At 40.1% G+C, this 24686-nt stretch overlaps 1 protein-coding gene across 2 annotated transcripts in view; it reads right to left on the minus strand.

The window, feature by feature from the left end:
- The window catches only part of agmo (alkylglycerol monooxygenase), an 83815-nt gene that overhangs the window by 20547 nt on the left and 38582 nt on the right, over positions 1–24686 (minus strand). The window contains exons 4-10 of one of the 2 annotated variants that reach the window (XR_012390432.1): positions 20121–20224; positions 19879–19974; positions 12887–12953; positions 12603–12668; positions 12245–12324; positions 9686–9999; positions 8937–9542 (exon numbers count right to left, since the gene is read on the minus strand). Coding sequence is in view for 1 of the 2 variants with exons in the window: in NM_212883.2 (NP_998048.2) it covers positions 9865–9999; positions 12245–12324; positions 12603–12668; positions 12887–12953; positions 19879–19974; positions 20121–20224 (548 nt within the window). In the remaining variant the exon portion in view is untranslated. Of the gene's footprint in view, positions 1–8936; positions 9543–9685; positions 10000–12244; positions 12325–12602; positions 12669–12886; positions 12954–19878; positions 19975–20120; positions 20225–24686 lie in introns of those variants that run through there. The other variant, NM_212883.2, reaches the window with a different exon arrangement.

Here is a 24686-nt window from a genome sequence, read left to right on the forward strand (position 1 = left end):
AACTACACACAACTCTCACCACTCCCAATATGTGCACGTCTCCATTGGAAATAACAAACTTGCGTGTTTAAAGACACAATATGTGAACTGCCTGCTGCTACAGTTAATCCAGTGTGCGTGCATATTGGCATAACTTTGTTTAGTTGCAGCAGTTTTGTTCTATGCAACAGAAACACGGCATTGAAAAGCCTTTACGAATAATTAATAGTAATAAATTAAAGCACGGTTAATAGTGAAATCGACTAACCATTGCATCCCTAATAATGATATCAGTGCATTGTACAAAAGGCCTTTTCTAGAAACATATCTAAATGTTTTTTGCTGCTCGCACCACTCGCTTAATGTCAGGTGACTCACTCTCTGTGCAGCCTTCAATTGCAGCTCATGCTGTATTGAACAGACACACTTCACTTCATAACTATAGCGGACGTTTTTCGCCTGAACTAAACTTATTTTTGATGTCTTGGTCACACTATTTGGAGGGTCAGAACAAATTGCCTCAGGGGCTGGGTTCGACCCGCAGGCCGCCAATTGAATAGTCTCGAAGTTGATTATTGAATCCGGTCCAAGATGACCTAAATAAGAGGTGTTAAACTCAGTTCCTGGAAGGCTGCAGCCTTGCACAGTTTAGTTCCAACCCTGCTCTGACACACTTAAGCTGCGGTCACACTGGAGTTAGAGTGTGCGAAATTCTGTAGTATGTTGCTACGAAAAGGAGCGGAATTAAATGATGATTAAATGAATTAGATGATTAGACATTTAAAAAAAGAGAGCGATTGGTCCATATTTTAAATTCCTGTCCAGAGAGGTCATGTTTTGATCTTTGATTGGTCTCACGCAGTCAAGTGATGCGACTTCGCAAGTCAGAGTTCACCAAGTTTAACCTTTGCACACTGCGAAACTTGTCGCACAATTTTGCGTTTCCGGTCTGACGCATTTGCATGCGTATGAATGGAAGTCTATGGGGAGAAAATTCCAGTGTGACTGCAGCTTTACCTGTAAGTTTCAAACAAGCCTAAAGGACTCAGTTTGATCAGGTATGTTTAATTAGGTTTGGAACTAAAGCCACGGTGACAGTTGAGTTTGAGTTAGCAAAATTCTGTCATATGGAGCTGCAAAAAGGGGCAGAATTAAACAAGATGATTAGATGTTTATAAAGCAAGCGGTTGCTTCATATTTTACATTTGTGTACAGAGATGTCATGTTTTGATCTTCTAATGGTCTCACACAGTCACATAATGTGATTTTGCATGTCAGAGTTCACCAAGCTTGAATTTTCGAATGCAACATGCAAAACTTCTCACGAGCTTGCGTTTCCGGTCTGTCACACTCACATGTGTATGAATGAAAGTCTATGGGACAAAAAGTGCAGTGTGACTGCGGCTTAAACTGTGCAAAGCTGCCTCCTTCCAGGAACTGAGTTTGACACCCCTGATCTACATTGACGATTGAGTATGAATTTCAACTTGGAGCATTTTAAACCAGCAAAAAAAAAAAAAAATGTAACTGTGGCGAGTGTTCCAATGCAGCGTCGCCACAAGTACAAACCACCAACACCTGTCACCTCATCAGCACCAATCGCCACCTGCAGCTCATTAAGACTGGAGCATATAAACAGAGAAAGAGAAGACACAGGGTGAGCTTGATCTCTCCGAGAAGACACGCTAATGCTCCTTTCTCTGTTTTCCCCAGCAGATAGCAGTGGCTAGACCGGCACCTCAGACTGTTTTCAACCATCCAAACCTTCATCAGCACTGAAGACTTTCCACATTACCCGGCCAAAGGACGCATACCTGCACAGCTACCCTACCCTCACCTCCTTACCTTGCACTGTAAATAAATCACCCTCTGGGTCGTTACACCATTTCTGTTTGAATGTTCATGTTTTATCCCTCGTCTCGCCACAACTGGTGGAGAATGCGGGCAGATTGAGTGGATAAAACCCCACATCTGGTAACATTGAATTATTTATTTTTTATTTATTTTTTTTTTTAGGCGAGCGGCTGCTCTCTCTCTCTATTCCCTCAAAACGGTGTGGAGGAATACACCCCTCTGTGACAAAATGGAGGATATCATGCGTCGTCTCTCTGAGATAACCACACGACAACAACTGTTCACCGAACAGCTCTCCGTCAGACAACAGAGAATCGAAGAGCGCCTGTTCCAGATGGCTGAACACCTCCCACTCCCAGAGGCACGCGCCTCCGCTCACCGCCATTTGACAAAGCTCGGTGACCTGGATGATATTGATGCATATCTGCATACGTTTGAGGTCATCGCAAAGAGAGAAGAGTGGCCCGAATCCGAGTGGGCTCAAATCCTGGCCCCCTTCTTAACCGGAGAGTCACAGCGGGCGTACTTCTCGTTGGATTCCCCCCAAAATGAAGATTATACTGTACTAAAAGGAGAGATCCTGGCACGTGTGGGGTTATCGCCGGTGAGAGCAGCGCAACAGTTCGCTACATGGGCGTATGAGGAGGGTGCCCCAGTACGGGCGCAGGCAGCTCAACTCAGCAAGCTTGCCCGCTTATGGCTCCTCGGGGGATCCCCAACCGCCACCCAGGTTGCCGAGAAAGTCGTCATTGAGAGATTGCTGCGTGCTCTTCCTAGAAGACTCCGGGGGCCTGTAAGCATGAGGAACCCTGCAAGTTTGGCAGCTTTAGTGGAGGCGGTGGAGTTGGCAGAGGCCACACTGACCCGGGACATTATAGAGAGAGCAGCCGTTCCCTCCCGGAGGGTGAATTCACCATGGCGGCAGGTGGAGAGTGCCTCACGGCCCGTCAGCAGACCGGCTGTCCCGAGTCCGGCGGATGAGCCCATGCCCACTGAACCAGTGAACTCCACTGCACGTGCCTGGTTGGCTGGCTGCATCGTTCACCGGACCCTACCATCAGGTGCTCCGTCTCGCAGAGTGAAGCTTGAGGGGAAAACTATCACGGCTGTATTGGATACTGGGAGCTCCGTGACGCTGGTACAGCCAGGTTTGATCAAGCCTCGAGTGGGATCTAAAGCCACAATCCCAATAACCTGTGTGCATGGTGACACACGCTACGTCCCCGCACAGCGGGTAACGATTGCAGCCGGCAACGGCGCATGGCCCCTGGAAGTGGGCATTGTAGCTGATCTCCCCGTCCCCCTTTTGCTTGGCCGGGATTGGCCAGGGTTTGAGGAGTTATTGTCTTTGCCAGCAGCAACCCCCTTCCAGACACGTCGCCGCCCCCGGGCTCGGACTCAACGGGTCCGCCAACCAGCTCTCCTGGCCACAGAGAGCGACCGAGGGGGTGAGTGTTCGAATCAGTCTTCTAATGTCTTTATGGATTTGTTCCAACAGGTCTCTAGGGGAGGTTCCTTCGGACAAGCCCAGCGTGAAGATGACACACTTAGAAACTGCTGGTCCCAAGTTCGAGTAGTGGAGGGCCAGGAAAGGCTCCCTGCTCCTCACCCCCTCCCACACTTTATCATCCAGAATGGTCTGCTGTACTGTGTTGCTGAGCGACGGGAAGAGAGGAGGACATTGCTGGTGGTACCAAAAAGCAAAACGTCCACCATCCTGGAGCTCGCCCACACTCACCCAATGGCGGGTCACTTAGGGGCAGCCAACACGATTCAGCGCATTCGGGACCGATTCCACTGGCCGGGGCTAAATGGTGAGGTCAAGAGATACTGCCAGGCATGCCCGACGTGCCAGAAAACTGCTCCCCAACGTCCCCCCCCCCCAGTCCCCTGATCCCGTTACCCATCATTGAGGTACCCTTCGACCGCATTGGTCTGGACCTGATAGGGCCCTTGCCAAAATCCTCCCGAGGCCACGAACACATCCTGGTCATCCTAGACTATGCCACCCGATACCCTGAGGCCATACCCCTACGCAAGGCCACCTCCAACGCCATTGCCAAAGAACTCTTCCTGCTGTGTAGCCGGGTGGGCATCCCCTCAGAGATCCTGACTGACCAGGGTACTCCATTTATGTCTCGGCTGATGGCAGACCTCTGCCACCTCCTGAAGGTGAAACAGCTGCGAACATCCGTTTACCACCCTCAGACGGATGGGCTCGTTGAGCGGTTTAACCAAACCCTAAAACGGATGCTTCGCAGGGTTGTGGCAGAAGATGGTCGTGACTGGGACCTCATGATCCCATACGTACTGTTCGGCATTCGTGAGGTGCCCCAAGCCTCTACTGGGTTCACTCCTTTTGAGCTACTGTTCGGCCGACAACCCCGCGGCCTCCTGGATGTGGCACGACAGGCCTGGGAACAGGAGCCCGCACCCCAGCGGTCCCTCATCGAACACGTACAAGACATGAGGCAGCGAATTGAACGGGTAATGCCCCTGGTACGACAGCATCTCACTGAAGCCCAGCACGCCCAACGACGTCTCTATGACAGGCCTGCCCAAGCTCGAGAGTTCCAACCCGGAGACCAGGTCCTGGTGCTAGTGCCCACAGCAACTTCCAAGTTTCTGGCTTCCTGGAAAGGGCCCTATGTAGTTGTCGAGAAGGTCGGGCCAGTCAACTATCGTGTCCGTCAGCCGGGACGACGTCGAGAGGAGCAGAGTTACCATATTAACTTACTGAAACGGTGGGTTTCCCCTTCTAGCCAGCTGGTAACCTTTGCAGAAAGCCCACATCCTACGGTACATCTAGGCGAACAGCTCTCAGCCATTCAGAAGACGGAGCTTGAAACCCTGGTCAGTCAGTTTAAGGATGTGTTCAGTGAGCACCCTGGGCGCACCACTGTCATTCAGCACGAGATCAAAACAACCCCAGGAGTCATTGTGCAACAGCGACCCTATCGGGTTTCAGAAGCTCGCCGGCTGGCAATAGAGGAAGAGGTACAGAAGATGCTGAAGTTGGGGGTCATCGAGCCATCTCGGAGCCCGTGGTCCAGCCCCATTGTCATGGTCCCAAAACCGGATGGCACCCTCCGATTTTGTAATGACTTCCGGAAGCTAAATGAAGCATCCAGCTTCGACGGGTACCCAATGCCTCGGGTGGACGAACTCCTGGACAGACTCGGTAGTGCCAGGTTCATATCCACCCTCGACTTGACCAAAGGTTACTGGCAAGTTCCGCTAGCCCCAGGGGCAAAAGAGAAAACCGCCTTTACCACTCCTAGCGGCCATTGGCATTACCGGGTCCTTCCCTTTGGGCTGCATGGGGCACCGGCAACGTTCCAACGAATGATGGACATATTGCTCCGGCCCCACCAAAGTTATGCCGCGGCCTACCTTGACGACGTAGTAGTCCACTTGATGTGTTGGGAGGAACATCTTACCCCTCTGCGGAGGGTGCTCCTAGAGTTACGACGGGCTGGGCTCACAGCTAACCCCAAGAAATGTCATCTCGGGCTTGCAGAGGCAAAGTACCTGGGATATCACATTGGTCGGGGGTTGATCCAACCGCAGCAAGCCAAAGTAGAGGCTCTACAGAAGACTCCCCGGCCTACCAATAAGTCCCAGGTACGTGCCTTTTTGGGGTTAGCGGGTTATTACCGATGTTTCATCCCCAACTTCTCTTCCGTAGCCAGCCCATTGACAGACCTGACAAAGAAGGGACAGCCAGAAAGAGTCACCTGGAACCCTGTGGCTGAACATGCATTCCAGACCCTTAAGAAGGCCCTGGCCTCCTCACCCATTCTTCATGCCCCTGACTTCAACTGCCCCTTCATCCTGCAGACTGATGCTTCCGACTCTGGACTGGGTGCGGTGTTGTCACAACTACACGAGGGAGAGGAGCACCCAGTCGTCTACGTGAGTCGGAAGCTCACCACAGCGGAATCCAAGTACGCAGCCGTTGAGAAAGAGGCCCTGGCAATAAAGTGGGCAGTCCTGGAGCTGAAATACTACCTCCTGGGAAGGTCCTTCACCCTGGTGACTGACCATGCGCCCCTTCAATGGATGGCCTCGGCAAAGAATACAAATGCCCGCGTCACCAGGTGGTTCCTAGCGCTCCAAGACTTCCACTTTAAAGTCCAACATCGAGCCGGGGCCGCCCATGGGAATGCAGACGGCCTCTCAAGGATGTGGTCTGGATGGACAGGTCTGGCAAAACATTCTCCCTCCCACACACCCCTAACCGCTCCCTTCTTTCACAACAGGATGACAACTCAGACCAGGAAGAGACAAAGGGGGGGGGGGAATGTGGCAAGTGTTCCAATGCAGCGTCGCCACAAGTACAAACCACCAACACCTGTCACCTCATCAGCACCAATCGCCACCTGCAGCTCATTAAGACTGGAGCATATAAACAGAGAAAGAGAAGACACAGGGTGAGCTTGATCTCTCCGAGAAGACACGCTAATGCTCCTTTCTCTGTTTTCCCCAGCAGATAGCAGTGGCTAGACCGGCACCTCAGACTGTTTTCAACCATCCAAACCTTCATCAGCACTGAAGACTTTCCACATTACCCGGCCAAAGGACGCATACCTGCACAGCTACCCTACCCTCACCTCCTTACCTTGCACTGTAAATAAATCACCCTCTGGGTCGTTACACCATTTCTGTTTGAATGTTCATGTTTTATCCCTCGTCTCGCCACAGTAACAAACATTTTTTTTTTCAACATGAAGTGGCTAAGCGAAATTGTCTAACTACATAACTATACCACGGAAACATTCCAGGGCTAAATTTGAGCAATCCAATACTTCCTAATAAAATTACAGCACATTACAAAATTGCATCACTGTTGGATCCCACCCTAAAATAACTTTGCTGCATACATCAATTTGTTTTGAGCATGAATCACTGAGAATTTCGGTCACTGTTGATTTCCAAAGAAATCCCGAGTCCGTCTAGGCTTCAGACACATGTGGGTTTCCCTCACACCAGCACCCTGGAGTCTGCTTCTGCTTTCCCTCAGAAATCAACACATCCACCTCTCCTCCACTGCGCAGGAGAAACAACAGGCACACCCCGCTCTGCATCACCGAGGCTCTTTCAAGATATTTCTGTCAAATTCCTGCTCTCTCCACATGTTTAGGATCACCAGGGCCCTCTTTGAGGTGGCTTTAATTTTAACATGGTGAAAGCGGCAAAAAGAGAGAGAGAAAGACCGAGTGTGAAACTGCGTTTGGAAGTAGTCAGACGTGTTTCAAAGCAAACCGCCGCTCTCCTGATGAGAAGACTTCAAATCTTGTTGCGGGCCTGCTGTTTGATCGGGCCCAAAAAAGCTGGCCTTTTTAAAGACGAGTGAAAATGAGCCTATTGTGCTTGCAGCCCACAAAGGCGGTTAAGATTCATTTGGCGATGGCGCACTCTTGTAAAGCCTGTCTGAAACGAGAGTCTGTTTTTATGTGAGAACTCAGGGAGTCATTTGCGAGACCTTTTTTTCCTGTTGCAAAAACGGCAGGTAGTAAACGACAAGGATACCAAGGAACAAAAGAGTTTCCAATTTTAAAGGTGGAGGTGAAATATTCAGGACCGCTAATGGAAATTGAACTACTGAAACAGTTTCAAATCATTTTACTCAGTACTAACTCTACTTTTCATTCCATTTACTTTTACTTTACATGTACTCATTTAGCGGATGCTTTTAACCAAGAGACTTACAAGCGAGGATAAAAGAAGCACTTCAAATCATCAGAGAGCAGAGGCATATACAGTACACTCACCGTTCACATTATTAGGTACAACTTACTACAGTAGTGCCAGGTTGGAGCCCCTTTTGCACCCCTTTTTCAACGAGTTGTACTTTTAGAGATGCTCTTCTGCCTCAGTTGTAACGAGTGTTTTTTTTTTAGTTACTGTTGCCTTTCTGGAACCAGTCTGGCCATTCTTCTCTGACCTCTGGCATCATCAAGGCATTTGTGCCCACAGAACTGCCGCTCACTGGATATTTTCTCTTTTTCAGACCGTTCTCTGTAACCCTAGAGATTGATGTACGTGAAAATCCCAGTAGATCAGCAGTTTCTGAAATACTCAAATCAGCCCATCTGGCACCAACAACCATGCCACATTCAGTCACTTAAATCACCTTTCTTCCCCATTCTGATGCTCGGTTTAAACTGCAGCAGATTGTCTTGACCATGACTAAATGACAATGCATTGAGTTGCTGCCATGCGATTGGCTGATTAGAAATTAACGTTAATGTGCATTTGGACAAGTGTATCTAATAAAGTGGCCAGTGTGTGTAAGTGCTAAGACAAGTCGTTTATTAAGAGAGTGTGTGTCTTACTGTACAGGTAGTTCGTCAAACCCACTAATTTTTGTGGAGCACTTTTAGAATTGCACATTTTCCAAAAAGTGAAGAGGTGTTTATAAGGTGTCTGGTGCATATGGGGAGGAAAAAGAGTCAACTTCAGGTGGTTTATCAAGTTTACTCACCTACATGAACACACTAAGAATTTCAAGATGTTTTCCCGGAAACGTGGAGTGTTGATCACAAAGTGTCTGATGCATAAGCGAGGAAAGGGTGTGTTCTACAGGTGGATTCTCATTGGTTAAAGAAAAATAATAGCCCCACCCCCAACTCAATATTCAACTATTGGTTGTGTGATTTATGCTGTTCGGGAGCGTTTGAAAGGTAGGGTACATAAAATATTTAAAGATACTGTTTTTTTCACAATGGTCAATAAAATGAAGGTTCTTTTAACAGTTTGAGATTGGTAAGACTTTTGGTTTTGAAAATCTTTAATGTTCTTTTTTTATCACAACAGTGATAAACATTAATAATGAAAAAACTATTCATAATCTTAAATTACAAATACCTTTAAATTGCATGTGCTTTCTGCTGTCATGGATTTTCAAATGTAATTGATTTCTGAATTGAAATTATATTTGTGTAATCTGTGTTATGTTATTTTAGGGTTTTATGTTCAACCATATTTGTAGTTTATACTTTTTATCAATTTTATGCATAACTGATGGTCCTTTCTCTCTCTCTGTCTCTCTCTCTCTCTTTCTCTTTCTTTTTTTCTTTCTTTCTTTTTCAATTCTTTTTTCAATTCAATTCATGCTTATTTCCATAGAGATTTTACAATGTAGATTATGTCAAAGCAGTTAACATAACTAAAATTGAAACCCATTAAAATTGAAGTTTAGTTTAGTTCAGTTTAATGTAGTTTAATTTTCCACTGCTGAAAGTCCAAACACTGAAGAGCAAATCCATTGATGTGCAGCTCCACAAGTCCCAAAAGCAAGACAGACCCCTGATTTTTGTCTACATTATGTAGTTTATCAATTAAATACACATTTCTATCATATTACCCATTAATCATGTATCCTTAAAATATGTATAGACTTTTTTTTAAATGTCAAACTACTTTAATTTTACTTCTAGAAATGTATAAATTTTATTAGATTTCCAAAAAACCCAAAATCCTGCTGTCAACCTGCATTCATTTTAGATGGAATTTGTGTGTCCACATCTGTATTGCTACAGTATTTAGAATTTTAAATTTATTTCAACCACAGGTATTTATATTAATTTTCGCAGGTTTAAATTATACATCGGCCACTTTATTAGGTCTAGCAGGATAATGTGCCATGTCATAAAGCTCAGACTGGTTTCTTAAACATGACAATGAGTTCACTGTACTCAAATGGCCTCCAGTCACCAGATATCAATACAGTAGAGGATCTGCAGCAACTGCATGATGCTATCATGTCAACTTAGACCAAAATGCCTGAGTAAAATTTCAGGTCCCTTGCTGAATCTATGCCACGAAGGATTAAGGCAGTTCTGAAGGCAAAAGAGGGTCCAACCTGGTACTAGTAAGGTGTACCTAATAAAGTGGCCGATGAGTGTAAAACTATACATGAGTATCATGATGCTACTTGGTGTCCTGGTGCTTCAGCTGGTAAATTAACATAACATATAATATCCTGATATAGTGGAGTAGAAATAGAAATAAAAACCTATTTTCCACCTGAGGTATATCAGAGATGTCTCCCAGCCTTGGTTTTCCTGGAGTCCAGCCTGGCCCTTTCCAAATGACTGACAGCTTATTTGAAATCCCTTCAACTTCCCAGAACCTTTGCCACAGGTACGGATAATAAAGGAACTTGAGAGAAAAAAGAAAAAGAAAAATGAGGGTATATATCATATACTGTATAGCACATGCAGCAATTATACTAAGCGACCTCTTTAATTCTGCTTTTCACTAAACTATGACATGAAATTATACATTTTTTTCCTTTTTTATCTCCAAGATTTTTTTGAAAACCAGTTTATATTTCACAGTAAGATAAACATTATTCTTATTCACTTGATTCATCGTCATCTAAATGCATTTTGTCACACACATCAGATATTTCTAACTCCGGACCGCCACAGGAGAGCACCGAAAAAATAATCAAACACAACCTCCATTTGGTTTTGCAGGACTCTTTCAGCTCTCCTGAGCCGTGTGTTTAAAGTGAAGTAATAATGTTATGGTTACAGCATGGCTTTTCCACGAGAACAGTAATGCGAGGAGAAGAGGAGCTCCATTGACTCAGCTCAGATATTTACATCGCTAAAATTAGGCCGCTCAGATACACTAGAGCCCATTATGTGAAACCCAATTTATCTGCAGTGTTGAGGTTTTCAGCAGTCAAAGGTCTTGACGGAATTAAAGGGCAAATTAATTGAATCTGCTTATTTATGAATGATGTAAGCTTTGCTTACATGAAGTGATCGCTGAGCACATGTACAGTACAACACAATAATACCATAGTAAAAAATTAAACCCAATCTATGTCAGTTTTACTGTTAATACATATAAAACTTTATACTCTCTCTATACACAGTTAAAGTCAGAATTATTAGCCCAAATTATGTTTTACAGAGTAAGGAAATTTATGCCTGAAAATATTTTTTCTTCAGGAGAAAGTCTTAATTGTTTTATTACAGCTAGAATAAAAGCAGTTTTAACATTTTTAAACAAAATTTTAATGTCAAAATTATTAGCACCTTTAAGCTATATATTTTGTTCAATAGTCTACAGAACAAACCATCGATATACAATAACTTGCCTAAATACCCTAACCTGCCTAGTAGTTAACCTAATTAAGCCTTCAATTGTCGCTTTAAGCTGTATAGAAGTGTCTTGACGAATATCTAGTCTAATATAATTTACTGTCATCATGACAAAGATAAAATAAATCAGTTATAAGAAATGAGTTATTAAAACTATTATGTTTAGAAATGTGTTGAAAAAAATCTGCTCTCCGTTAAACAGAAATTGGGAAAAACAGGGGGGCTAATATTTTAAGGGGGCTAATAATTCTGACTTCAACTGTATTTTTTTCCACTTTATATATTTTTTCTTGCTATCAATACTTTACTTTTTCTTGCAATTGTAACTTTATTTTTTTGTGCAATCATGAGTTAATATTTTGCAATTGTGACATTTTTGCGACTTCCAAAAAATGCTTTATTTATTTTTTTGCTTGCAATAAATACTTTATGCTGTAATTCTAATTTATTTTAATCATTGGTAGTAACTTGTTAATAAATAGTATTTTTCTATTAATAAAAATTAATGAAATTATAGATATAAAGCACAATTTTGTAAAAAAAAAAACACAATGAGATATAAAAATGTAATTGCAAGAAAAACAGTAAGAATTTTGAGATTGAAAGTCACAATTATATTTTTCACATAAGTATTTTGTGGATTTTTGTTTTATTAACAAAAACCAGCACGTACGGTTTCATTATGCAACAAATTCATGTCAAATTCCTTAACCAGAAAGAATAAATGAAAAAATAAATAAAATAAAATAATTATAAAAGGAGAGGGTACATAATTATCAGATTACATACAAATATATTACACACATTTTCCCAATTGTTGTCATTAACAAAAGTTATTAAATGCACTTTTAGTAAAAAAAAGAAAAGAAAAAGAAACATGTATACAAACATTATGCAAAAATGTTAAAGGAGCATATATTAACTATTTTAATTGCTTTTCAATGTTTAGACTGGATTTAAAAACTTTATATTCAAAATAGATCAGTATTAATTTGAATATTGCTGTAATCTGTAGTTCAAATAATATTAATATCGCATATATTTGTAAAATAAAAATACATTAATTGCTAAATATTATACCAATATTATAGCCTTTTTATTTTATCTAATCAATTAATTTGTTTGTTTTTCTTCCTAAATGTATTATTTTCTATGTGAGTTTAATGTGTTTAATCTTAGACATTCTGTTATTAGATTTGCAGTGTGTTGTTATACTTATTTTTAAAATAAAATTTTAAATGTATATTACATATAATTATAAATATATTTCATTATAAATATTTACCAACCTCAACTGACCAAATTTCAAATGTGCCGATTGGGTGTGTGAGTCCATAGATAACTTTATCACTTTCTGGAGCAAATGTACCTAAAACAGAAAGCAACAGAGAAGATCACACTGGACTGGATGCATTTCCATATTGTCAGTTACAATTAACATAAAAGTGCATTTCAGATTATTTGTTCTGCAGCATTTTGTGTTTTACAGTAAGTTATAAACAACACGACTACTTTAAACTTTGGGCTTATTTTTTTATGCAACAAACAGTAAAACAAAAACATGAAAGAGATTAATGTGCTGCCCTGAATCCATTGAAAAGGCTTATTTTCAAATCACTTTTTTGCAAAAAGCACACAGAAACTTACCAAACATCCTGTCCCATATGATTAGAATTCCTGCATAATTCTTGTCAATGCAATATGGATTTCGCCCTGTGAGTGCATGGTCAAATATTAACAATTTACTGCAAAGATAGCCATTATTACAGCATTACTCTATTTACAGTATATAAGGGTATAGACAGTGTTAGTCATGTCACATGATAAGAAAATCTTACTGACAAATAATCAAACAAAATATTCTTCACTTTTTACCCACAAAGATAACACACACCAATGCAAATCTACTTTCAAAGGGTAATGATGCTTACCGTGGTGAACTCTGTGGTGGCTTGGAGTATTTAGGATCAACTCCAGAGGTCCAAGATCTTTGACCAGCTATTGATAGAAACATTTTTTTCCAAGGTTAAAGATAATATTCTTCTAAAAGTTACAAATCAGAATGCAAAACACCATAAAATATCATAAAACTGGTACATGTGACATACACAGTACATTGTATTTCATGTCTTCTGGTCATATGATTACGTGAGGAGCATGCAGAAACACGTACAGTACATTATTCCTTTCCAACCTTACACTGAATCAGTTGCTCCAGTTTATTAAAAGTAAACATTTTTAAGCAATGAACTTTTACTAATAGCTTTTACTAGAGCTGTAGCTTTTTTTTTAAACAATGGCTTCTGAACAAATTGTGACTGTCTTTAAATAAATGCAAGTATTAAAATTGACAATTGGTGCTGACATTTTAAAAACATCCATTTCCCATTAACATTTGAGCACTGTTGAGCACGCTCCTAAACACTGCTGATTTGCCACTGTGTTCACAAGCTCAACTGAAATGACTGTGATTGGATGTCAAAGTCATCAGTTAACCAAACTCACCACTGTTTACTGAGTGTAAGAACAGATACAGGGACACTGGAGCGTTTTAAAGCCGTGAAGATCAGCTGGTCTGTTTATAAGCTGACATATGAGCGATCTGCTAATGAATCGACTGATCTTCACGTGAAATCTGCCTTGGTGAAAAAACGCATGTTTCACTCATTCAGTCATGAAGGCATTTGAAGTATGTGTCTATGATTGAAATGCGACCTCTGGTGGACAGTAGCAGCCTAGGAAATGAGACGCAGATTCAGAGTTCCACATGAGGTTATTAATTAGCAAATAATATAAATACTACGAATGTAAACATTAGGTGAGCAGGTTACATTGTAGCCATGTGTCCTAACAACATGCTATGTGATGAGATTTCTGAATCACTGATATGTTGGTGTCGTCAATCTGGCAACCTGCACTTGTGTGTGTTTTAAACCAGGGGAGTATTCCAGAGAGCAGGTTATGTGACATACCCGGGTAAGTTTAAGAGTATGTAAGCCGATAACCTCAGCTTTTGGTTCCGAAAACGGAGGTAACTTTTGGGGCATGTTAAGTAGCCACAGCAACATACTCTCTGAAGATAACCTGCATTGCATGCTCTTTTGATGTGAATTTTAATGGATGTAGGGCACAGATATACAAGTTTTTTTTCATCGTAAGAGGGTTATATAAGTGCATAGGTGTTTTTTCATATCCAAATTAATGTTTGAATGAGCTTTTTAAAAATATTCGTTAATGTATTTAAAGGGCCATGACACCCCCCTCTTTCGGTTAAAGTCTACTTCAGAATTTTTTCAAAAGATGCATGATTAATGGGCGTGGAGCTCCGCGAGCATCGGGCAGGAGTGGGCGTGGCCAGCAGGGGAGAAGGGGAGCGAATAACTGCTGTTGTCATTTAGCTCACAAAATGAGACACAAAGAGGAGACGCATGAGTTTATAGTTTACAAAGTTAAAATGCAAAGAAATGAACAGTGATTTAATGCCCTGCTACATTTGTTATTCGTAATTTCATATACAGACAACCACAATTTATATCATTATAAAGATGTGTGTTCATGTAAACCCTATAAATGAGGACTTCTCCCTCAATTCCAGTATCCAGCAGACTTAGTGCAGCAGGTCTCCTGACCCGTCTATTTTAACCATTAACCCTGATGGTAATCTGGAGGATTTAGGCAAACACAGCAGCACGGCGATGTGTCTGAATGTGAACGAACTCCTGATAAAACACAGCATCCGCCATTCTCTAATTCTCGTGCTGCTCTCCCGACAAAAATGCTAGCAGCACGCACACAGCTTTGCTGTATGATCGGCCCTGACAAGATCGCGGGGTAAAACATGCAACAAACCCCGTGGATGATGGAAACAAACGCATATGAGCCTTCATGAACGGCTAAATACTGTGCCGTGGTTTCCGTGTCTCTCAGCTCGGGCTTGACACTGGCAGGTCTGGCAGGTCTCATGAATAATTAAGCAGTCGGCTCTTCTCATAGGATAAGAAAACTCCGTTATGAATAATAATGAGAAACCGACGCGTCATCATTGCACTTGCAGTTCTGCGCTACGTCGCCGATTTTGATCCCGCCCCAAAAATCATTTTAAACCCGGAAGCTGAAATTAGCTGACAAAAGCTCAAAATTATCCAGTTTACCCCACAATTAAAGCTGACAGGTGCTAACATTGTCTTAACTGATGCTCAACACACACACATCTGTTAATATAAAAAAAAGTTCTCCGGGGTGTCGTGAAACTTTTTTTTAAATCAACCTTGACAAACCACGGGTCTGCGCTTACCACAGAAAACATTCAGTGCAGCTCTTTGTTTTTGCGCCAGGGCATTTTGCTGTACAATGTGGCAATAGTGTGTAGAACCATCTGTACTGTCTGGCACTGAACTGTACACTTTTGTACAGCTCCTTGGGCATAAAAAATTGCGTATCATTACACAGATGTTTCAGAGCACGGAGTCACTCTTTTCTTATCTATTTCTTATATTTCTTTCCTTCGTTGATGCAGATGTGTAGTGCTTTTTCTTTATGATCGGTCTAAATTCCTCGTAAGCAAGCATTAAAACCCCCAACTCCACCTCTGTAAGATGTGTTGCCCTTTTTCTCACCATCAATTTCTATGGTGACTCGTGAATTTGGTGATCTACTGAAAATACCTTAAGGTATGCACCCTGCAAGGGCATTAACACGCGGTTATATTCAGGAGGTTGATTTAACTAACTCATCTCATCTGTTTTAAAATCCAACAAACAGAAAGCAGGTTTTGGGTTAATTAACCGAGAGTTCAGGGTTTAGCAGATGGTAAGTTAACCCAGTTTTATGGAATACCCCCAAGGCATGCAATGCCTAGTTCAACCACTGGGTGTCAAACTTGCATACTGCATCTTTAATACCTGATTCACGTGAGACTTTAGTGTCAACGCTTGACGGAGGGCGTGTCTGAAATTGAGGCTGACTCAATCGCTATAACAGCATCAGCCAATAAAATAAGTCCACAATCGACTACTGTCTGAGCAGGGGTATTTAAATAAAGTGATTTGATTGGCTGACGCTTCCGTTGGCGCTTGAAAAGTTGAGAAATTCTCAACTTCTACACTGCTGAAGCAGCAGAGACGCATCCACAATTTAGTTCAGAAATACTTGATGTCACCCATTCAAAGTGAATGGGAAGCATTGACGCTGATGCCCCGTGTAAATGGGGTATAAGGCAACTGACTTACTTTTACTCAAAACTAATTGCTTTCAACAGTGTGTAAGAGATGACAGAATTTTCATTTATGACAAACCATCTCCTTAACCTTACTAATATCCTTTCATGATCAAAATGGTGACAGCAACACATGATTCCCTATACAGCACTACATGTAAGCCACAGACAAAACAGCAAAAGACAAATGATGGTGGGTTAGCCCATTGTCCTCTTTTGACATTTTTCATATGGACAGGCAGACCGAATCTTAATATTAGTCTTACATACAGCATGTGATTAATTCTCCCTGTTGAGTGGCCTGTCTTTATCTTGGCTTAAACCGCTGAAGAAATGTGCTCTTCGGGGGATCATGGAACCTTGACTGGTTCAGATGTTCGTAAATGTACTTGGAGACATCATTAATACATAGTGTTTTCTTATCTGATGAGCTCGGTCGAAAAACTCCGCTAACTACGGAAAGAGAAAGGTGGCCAAATTTCCAGATGGAAAGAACAATATTTATAGATTGGAAGTAAAGCAAACATTACATTGGATTAGAAGGAGCATAAAGAAGCCAATTGGTCTGACAACACACACACACTCACCCACGTTTGAGTGTCATTTCACTGGTTTATGGTGAGTTACATGCATGAATGCACACTCTTGCCTTATTTCACCAGGATATAAACATCTTTTTCAGCTAGATGAGGCATATATTGCAGGTGTTACTGCCGACCATGAGGTTGTTGTTTTTTTTTTATTCGACTGTTCTGACGTCTGTAAAATGGGAAAAGCTCAGCATAAGTGAGCACCGTATTTTAGTCGGCCATTATTTCCATGTAATGAGAGATCTGGCAACAGATCTTAAAAGAAAAGAGCTCCCTCACGACTCAACTCGTGCTCTAATGTTGGATGAGGGCGCCAATAAATTACATGACATCAAAAAAAAAAGCCCATAAAGGGGGCATAAATTATACCCTTCAGAAAATTGGAGACGTGAAGACTGTTTTCACTAATAGAGCTCTACAAGATGGAAGTGATTCCAAATCCATTTCCCAAATGATCTCTGAATGTAGAGCCGAAACTGGGCCCATTTAAAAGGCAAACGTAAAGCTTCTGTTTGGAGTACTTCATAACATCTCAAAATCTCATTACTTATGATTGAGTGTGGTATTCAGAACCACAGATTGGGCAGAAACTGCAAACCTACAAATAGAGAGAAACTAAGCTGGAATTTTTAAGAGAAAGGATGGTGAAAAAATGTGCTACTAAAAGATTTTGAAGGATAAACACAGGGCTAGATTTGCTAAACGACATATTCACACATTTTCACAATCCCCAGCCTAGTCTTGTTGTTTATACATAGGAATTAGTGTGCAACATTTACATCTATAAAACATACAATTTGGACATACTGAGTAAGTATAAGTAGCATGTAGGTGTTTTCCTCTCAACAATAAAATTAACATACAACAAAAATGACAGCGGTGAGAAAACAGCAGTTAAAAAAGCATCTGGTCAAAGCTCTGCAATTTATTGTTGATGTACAAATTATTTCACACTGGATGTGAAAATCCCTGAGCTGATGTTGCTGTATGAAACCCATTCTTTTCAATGGCTTGCACTGTACAAGGATGTTTTATTGCTGAGCTGACCAAAGTGCATAAGCAACAAAATATACAGTCGACATGCACTGTAGTCATAGTTCAAAACAGTTCATGTATACTTATCTACTTTATGCATGAACCATAGATGATCACACGAAAAGCAAATTCTGCTCTCAAATAACATGCATATGGAACACTGGTTCTTGCCGCTTGCAATGACTCTACTGTGCTGTCATGGCAACACTGTTAAAATAAAAACCTCTCAACTCACCGTCTATCGTTCTGTGTCAATAACATGTGTGGGGGTTTTTTAACAGTATAATTAAAAATTTTGGGTTACATTATTTAATAAAATAACAAATGGTTTGGGTTGTTTTTGGCTTCAGTTTTTGCCAAACAAGGTCATTTCAGTGCATCCCTACAATTTGTGTTATGTTTACAAAACAGGTCATTATTAAAATTACACTGTTATGATAGTTTGATTTTAAATTATATAGGAATATAGACTACCTGACAAAAGTCTTGCCACCTATTCAAGTTTTAGGAACAACAAAAAATAACTTGACTTCTAATTGATCATTTGGTATAAGAAGTGGCTAATATGAAAGGGGTCTAGGTTACACTTATTTGACCAAAATAAAATTTGATCATGCCTTGATTTAATAGGGATAGTAAGATCTGACTTTGCTTAGACAAGTCTTGTCATTAACAGAAATAATGTACAGTATAGAATAAAAAGTCATAGTGCAGTGGAAAAAAAAAATACCGTGTTAGGGGCCAATCCGTCCAAACGCGCTTTTTGCGTTGAGAGGCGCCTCTTTTGAATGGTTTACAAACAGCCGCGAGCATTTGTGTGCTGCTTGTGCGCCCTGCTGCGACTCATGTTTTTTCGGTTGTGCGCTGTGCACTCACAGTTGAAAAAAAGTCAACTTTGAGCAGAAAAAGTGTGTTACGTCGGTCGCGTTCTGTTTCTTTCTCCGAACAAAACAAATGAAAGCAGAGCCAGGGTTTCTGTTGAGGTGACTGCAGTGTTTGTATTGTCAACTATGGAGACTTTTGAAGATGGAGGAGAGACTTGTAGTTGCAGTTTTGAATTATCCAGAGTTGTATGACTTTACAAATGTTGAACATCACAATATTATTAAATATTAAAATTATACCAAGTTCAACAGCAACACTCCAGCACAATACCCAGCTGATTTAGTGTGGTGCGCCTCGCATTTTTGTAACGTAAAGGCGCATTCGGTGTGATTGGCCCCTTAGACTACCATAAGCTATGAGGACTGAATCCATACATCTTTGCAATGACTCAAATAACTAAATATAACTAAATAGCTTAATATTAATAAAGTCATCTGGAGTGGCAAAGAAAGCATTCTTGCAGGACTCCCAGAGTTCATCTAGATTCTTTGGATTCATCTTCAATGCCTCCTCCATCTTACCCCAGGTAAGGGGGGTAAGGTTTCGAAAAAAGAAAAAATAGGGTTCCACATTTTATAAAATAAACTGACAGAGACCCTAACTTGACTGATTTCTAAAAAAATATTGGGTCTAAGCAGGTTCCAATAAGCCTTCTGCAGTATTTGTGAAGATTTGGATGCAGTTCGACAGATGATTTATCAGAAAAATCTACCTTCTACCACTTTTCCTAATGATCAACTAGAAGTCAAGACAAGTTATTATTTGCTGCTCTTACAACGGAGATTGACAACAAGACTTTGTCAGGTAGTGAACATACATCTGGCTAAGTTAGAGTATACTTTGTAAAAGAAATGTAAGACATCAGTTTACCCACTCAAGCAAAGTCAACTTATTGCTTTTCAGAGTGCAGCTTGAAGTGGCTCTTGGAAGTATAAACATCCCAATTCTTTTCCCTTAAGAGTCCTTCACATAAAAAAAGTTTATATAAATTTATAGAAAACCTATAAAGTCCTATATGTCATCTTTTTGTAAAATTCATAACAAGCTGTTCAAATATGAGCAGTAAATCTGTTATTGAAGAATAAACATTTTACATTAAGACCCCTTTAAAGATCATTTCATTAATCCTGTAAGCCTTGACAGTATTTTTTTACCCCAAAAATTTTATAACCATTAATAATAACAAATCCCACAATACCTCAGTATGAATCCAGAACTGGTACAGCAGGTTGAACTGTATATGTACCGCAAACACTGAAGGAGGAATCAGCAGCGCCAACGGAGAGTAAAATATCTGATAAAACACATCGAATATTATCACGTCATAACACATCATTAGCTACCAGCTTGAGCTCATTAACTAACAACTGTTATTTGATCAACCATGTTTCATGGCAAAAATGATCATAAATGAATGAGACAGACGCAGGTGCTTCATACCCATGAGGAAAACTGCTGTGTGACAGACTGGCGCAGAGCTGTCGACAGATTGTAGTATTCAGAACTGTGATGAACCTGATGGCCCGCCCAGAGGATGTTTAACTCTGAAACCACAAGATGAATGTGAGATTTTATTCCGTTTTTGACATTTACAAATGCTCTACCATTTGACCTGTGCTGGACCTGGTTTCATCTATTGCTCTTTCTGGACATATTAATCTATTTTATTTACTATTTTACTTACTTTATTTCACGTTTGTAACCCCTATACTGACTGAATAAGAGACAAGATTGCAATGAGTTGGATTAGTGCATTAATTAATTATGCACTTAACTATGAAACTAATTGAAATGGACATTAAAAGGTTAAATGTTTAGGCCGGTGTGCCTCAGTCAGTCTAATAGCACTCATCAGTGTCTAAATGGCTGAGGTACTTTTCTTTGGATATTACATGTTCTTCAAAACATTTCCTTAAGTTCATAAAACATTTACTGCACCTCAGATTTAGATGGAGAGAGAGCCATTTAAAAAATTAAAGGGAGCCATTTTAAGACCACTCTTTTATTTTTAGGAATGTGTTAATATCTGTCTGCATCTTGAATCTTAGGACTAAGAAACTCCTAAAATAAAATAAAATAAAATAAAATAAAATAAAATAAAATAAAATAAAATAAAAATAAAAAAATCTAAACTGTTGAATCTAATCTTATGAATCTTAGGGCAATGAAACTCCAAACAAAATAAAATAAAAATGCAATTAAAATTAAAAAGTAAATAAAATAAAAAATAAGAAAAAGTATATAAAATAAAAATAAAACATAAAAAAATTTAATTACATAACTAAACTGTTGAAAAAAATTCAAGGTTTTATTTTTTTTTAGCAAAAAAATTTATTTTATTTTTAATTTTTAGCAATGTGTTAATATCTGTCAGCAACTTGAATCTTCTCTATGAATCTTAGGACAATGAAACTCCAAATAAAATAAAAAAAAAATAAAATACATTTCTGAACAATTGCTTCTTTTTTTACATTTCTTGTGTTAAAGTAAAAATAAATAAATTAATAAATAAAAAACAAATAAAGAAAAACACACCTTAAATCTTCATTACATTCTGTTGCCTTACAACAGCACAGCTTCCTCCTTCAGTGGAAGTCTACACGACAGCTTTAGCAAGTGCGACTAATGAGGTTGCAAACACTGTCAACTCTCTTTAGAATTTTTCTTTGAGATAGTGGCTAAGGCCTTGTGCAAGTGTGAGGTCCATCAAATCTAAGAGCTGGTGAAGTTCCCGGTGAAACGCTGTGATCCAGCTGAAAAAACAGAGCGTGGTGCGAGCAGAAGAAGAAAACCATGCTCTTTGCCAGTGAGGCTGTGCTGAGAAGCTGGACTCACCAGGCAGAGCAGTCAAAGCCCTCCACTGAGAAAACAACATCAACCAGTCCACTTAATCCAGATAACAGGACCAGGAGGAGACACTGTCAGCTTTTACGGCCTCAGCCTTTTCAATGCATTTTTAAAGCAACTGAATTTTGAGGCACATTTCATGAGAAGTAGGACATAAAAACTTACATAGGATATTTGCGGCATGGGGGCTCAAGAAAAAAAGAAGAAAAAATCTTAAGCAATGATTTTGAACATAATCAAATTTAGTCTGGAGGTAAATTATCTGACAGACACAATTTTAACTTAGTGAAGCTTTCCAGTAAAAGTTTACACTGATTTTGAAAAATGGTAAGCCATACTAACGAGACTGAAAACCCTCTGACAGCAGGTTGTCCAGTTAAAGAGACTCCAACACATTCGAGTACACAAAAAAAGACTGGTTGTACATTAAAGACGCAAAGAAGAATATCTCAACATAGAATTAAGAAAATGTAATTTTTTGTCAATTGGTGAAGTTTGTTCCTCGTCACTTGCTTGTTTGGTTTGGGACTTGTAGAGCTGCACATCGGTGGAGTGGCTATTGTGTTTGGGCTTTCAGCAGTGACATTTACATTACAGTGAACTTCAGCTGTGACAACTAAACTGAAGCAGTTTCAATTTTACTAGTCATCTAGTGCATCTATTTTAAACTGCTTTGACAGAATCTACATTGTAATAAGAGCTATAGAAAATAATATACATTGAATAGAATTGGAAAAAAAGGCTAGAAAAACCTTTGCTAAGAAGCATATTGACAGAACAGAACTAGTTCATTTTATAGGTGCAGTAAGCAAGTTGACACCCAATGGTTGAACTACGTATTGCATTCCTTGATCAAAACAAATGCAAGTGCAGGTTGCCAAATTGACCAACTGGAGGGAGCCTGAAAATTTAAGCTTAAGGCAGATTTAAATTGTGTTCTATATAAAAGCAACGGCAAGCGATAGAAGGAATATCTTCCATTTTTGTTCCAATCAACACCTCGAATTGATACATTATAAATGGTTTCTATTTCTTGCAACGGAACAACAGAAAACTGACAATGATGGTTGCAGCAGATAGTTCACCTCAGATATTGAAAATAAAAAAGTGTTTTATGTGCTTAAAAATAAGTGAGTGTTTTTGACATTTAAACAGACATAATTTTACACTGTAAATAAATGACAGAACATTAAATAAATAAAAAAAAGAATAAATAAAAAAAACAGTATTTGTCTAAGTCAGGGCTTGAAATTGCTGGTGCTCCCAACTTTAAAATTAGGAGCACCCACCAAAAATGAATAAGCACCACTGCAACTTGTATATTAACGGATGTATTGTATTTGAAAACAGCATCAATTAGGACTAACAAAGACCAGAAACAACTATCTAACTAATGCTGATGATTTATTGATATTTGCGCAATATATCCAAAATGAATGTCTAATAATTATAAAATATTAATGATGACGATGATAACAATAATACTAACAATGAATAACATTTCTCATTATTATTCTGCCTTGAATGTGTGAGTTATCGGCAATAAAAAGTCCTACTGTTACTTTATAAAAAAAAATCTATGGTTTGCATAAAAAACATGAAGCATTGCAGTAACAAATGTTTATTTTGCACTATTGTTTTATATGCTGGTCAATTTAATAAACAGAAAAAATGGACAAAAGAAAGGAAGAAAAGTCTCACTTCTGCAATTCTTTAAAAGTTTTGGTTTGGGTTTGGTTTTTGTAAATGCTCAGTCTCGTTATGCTCTGATTTTCATCTCTCTGTGTTTGTGAAAAAAGCCGGCGAGTCAGCCAGCCTATATCAGCAGGGCAGAGCAGGATTCTCGCGATGACCATCAGCAAAAACTGTCATGTTGCAGCACAAAACTGTCACTGTGAGCCGCAGTTTCAGTTTAAAGTTAGTAAAGGTGAGCTTCTTTGGCGTTGATGTGTACAGTGTTAGGTTTTACATTTAGCGGACATTTGTGCTGAACGTGCGGTGAATGCAACGCATCGAGATTCAGGCCATTAAACAGCTGATCCACTCCGAGTCTTTCAGCGCTCTCTCCAAAATCACTCGGTTGATCTCGGCTGGTGGATTAACATTCACTACATGATCGCTCTTATCGGCGCCATTAATAAAAACTCTAAGTGGGTCTGCAAACCTGTCTACTTTTCAAGTGCTGATTCTTCCTCAGACTTCAGCCACCAAAGTGCCCTGTCATCCCAACGAGGTGCGCCTGAAAACATGAGCGCGCTGGGTCGTGTGCGCGCCCCTCCCGACATTTTACAGTCTATGGTCCCTCCAGTGAAAATAATAAACTTGCACAAGCTTGCCCTAGTTAATAGCCTCAGTCATAGTTAGTCTAGTGTGCATAGTTATCAGTCTCAGTGACAAACTAGCGCACAGTTTAGTTGCAGCAGTTTTGTTTCATGCAGAAACACAGTGTTGAGAAGCCTTTACGATGACTTAACCGTGACGAATTAAAGCGCGGTTAATAGTGAAACCGGTTAATCGTTGCATCCCTACTTGTACATTTAATAATGTTAAAGAGGTTTATAAATCTTCCATAAATCTAACCATTTTATGAGTGAGTGCATATTTTAAGCTTCTGAATAGCTGTATCTAAATTTCTTTCGTGTTTTGTCTGGTGCAAACAGCCAAATTGCTCATCACTGCAAACATCATCATGTAGCGTGTTGTTAGGACACTGATTACAATGTAACCTGCTCATCTAATGTTTATGCTTATAATATTTATATTATTTGCTAATTAATAACCTCATGTGCAACTCTGAATCTGCATCTCATTTTGGAGTGTTCTACTGTCCACTGGAGGTTGAATTTCGGTCACAGACGCATGCTTTGAGAGCTTTTCTGAATGAATGAATGAAATATGCGGTATTCCACCAAGGCCACCCTGGTTGCTGCAATATAATTGGCTAAACATGGCATTGTGCAGGTTAAAAGAATTAAAACAAACACTGTGTCCGAAATCGCATTATTCCATACTATATAGTACACTAAAATCAGTATGCGAGCAAAGTACTGTTGTATGTCCAAATTCATAGAATTCGAAAATCAGTATGCGAGAATTCATGAATGGGAGTGAAGCGAAGGAAGGTCACGTGACCATGACAAAATGGCGGATGTAGTACGT

The sequence above is a fragment of the Danio rerio genome, chromosome 15, assembly GCF_049306965.1.
Source record: "Danio rerio strain Tuebingen ecotype United States chromosome 15, GRCz12tu, whole genome shotgun sequence".
Lineage (NCBI taxonomy): Eukaryota > Metazoa > Chordata > Actinopteri > Cypriniformes > Danionidae > Danio > Danio rerio.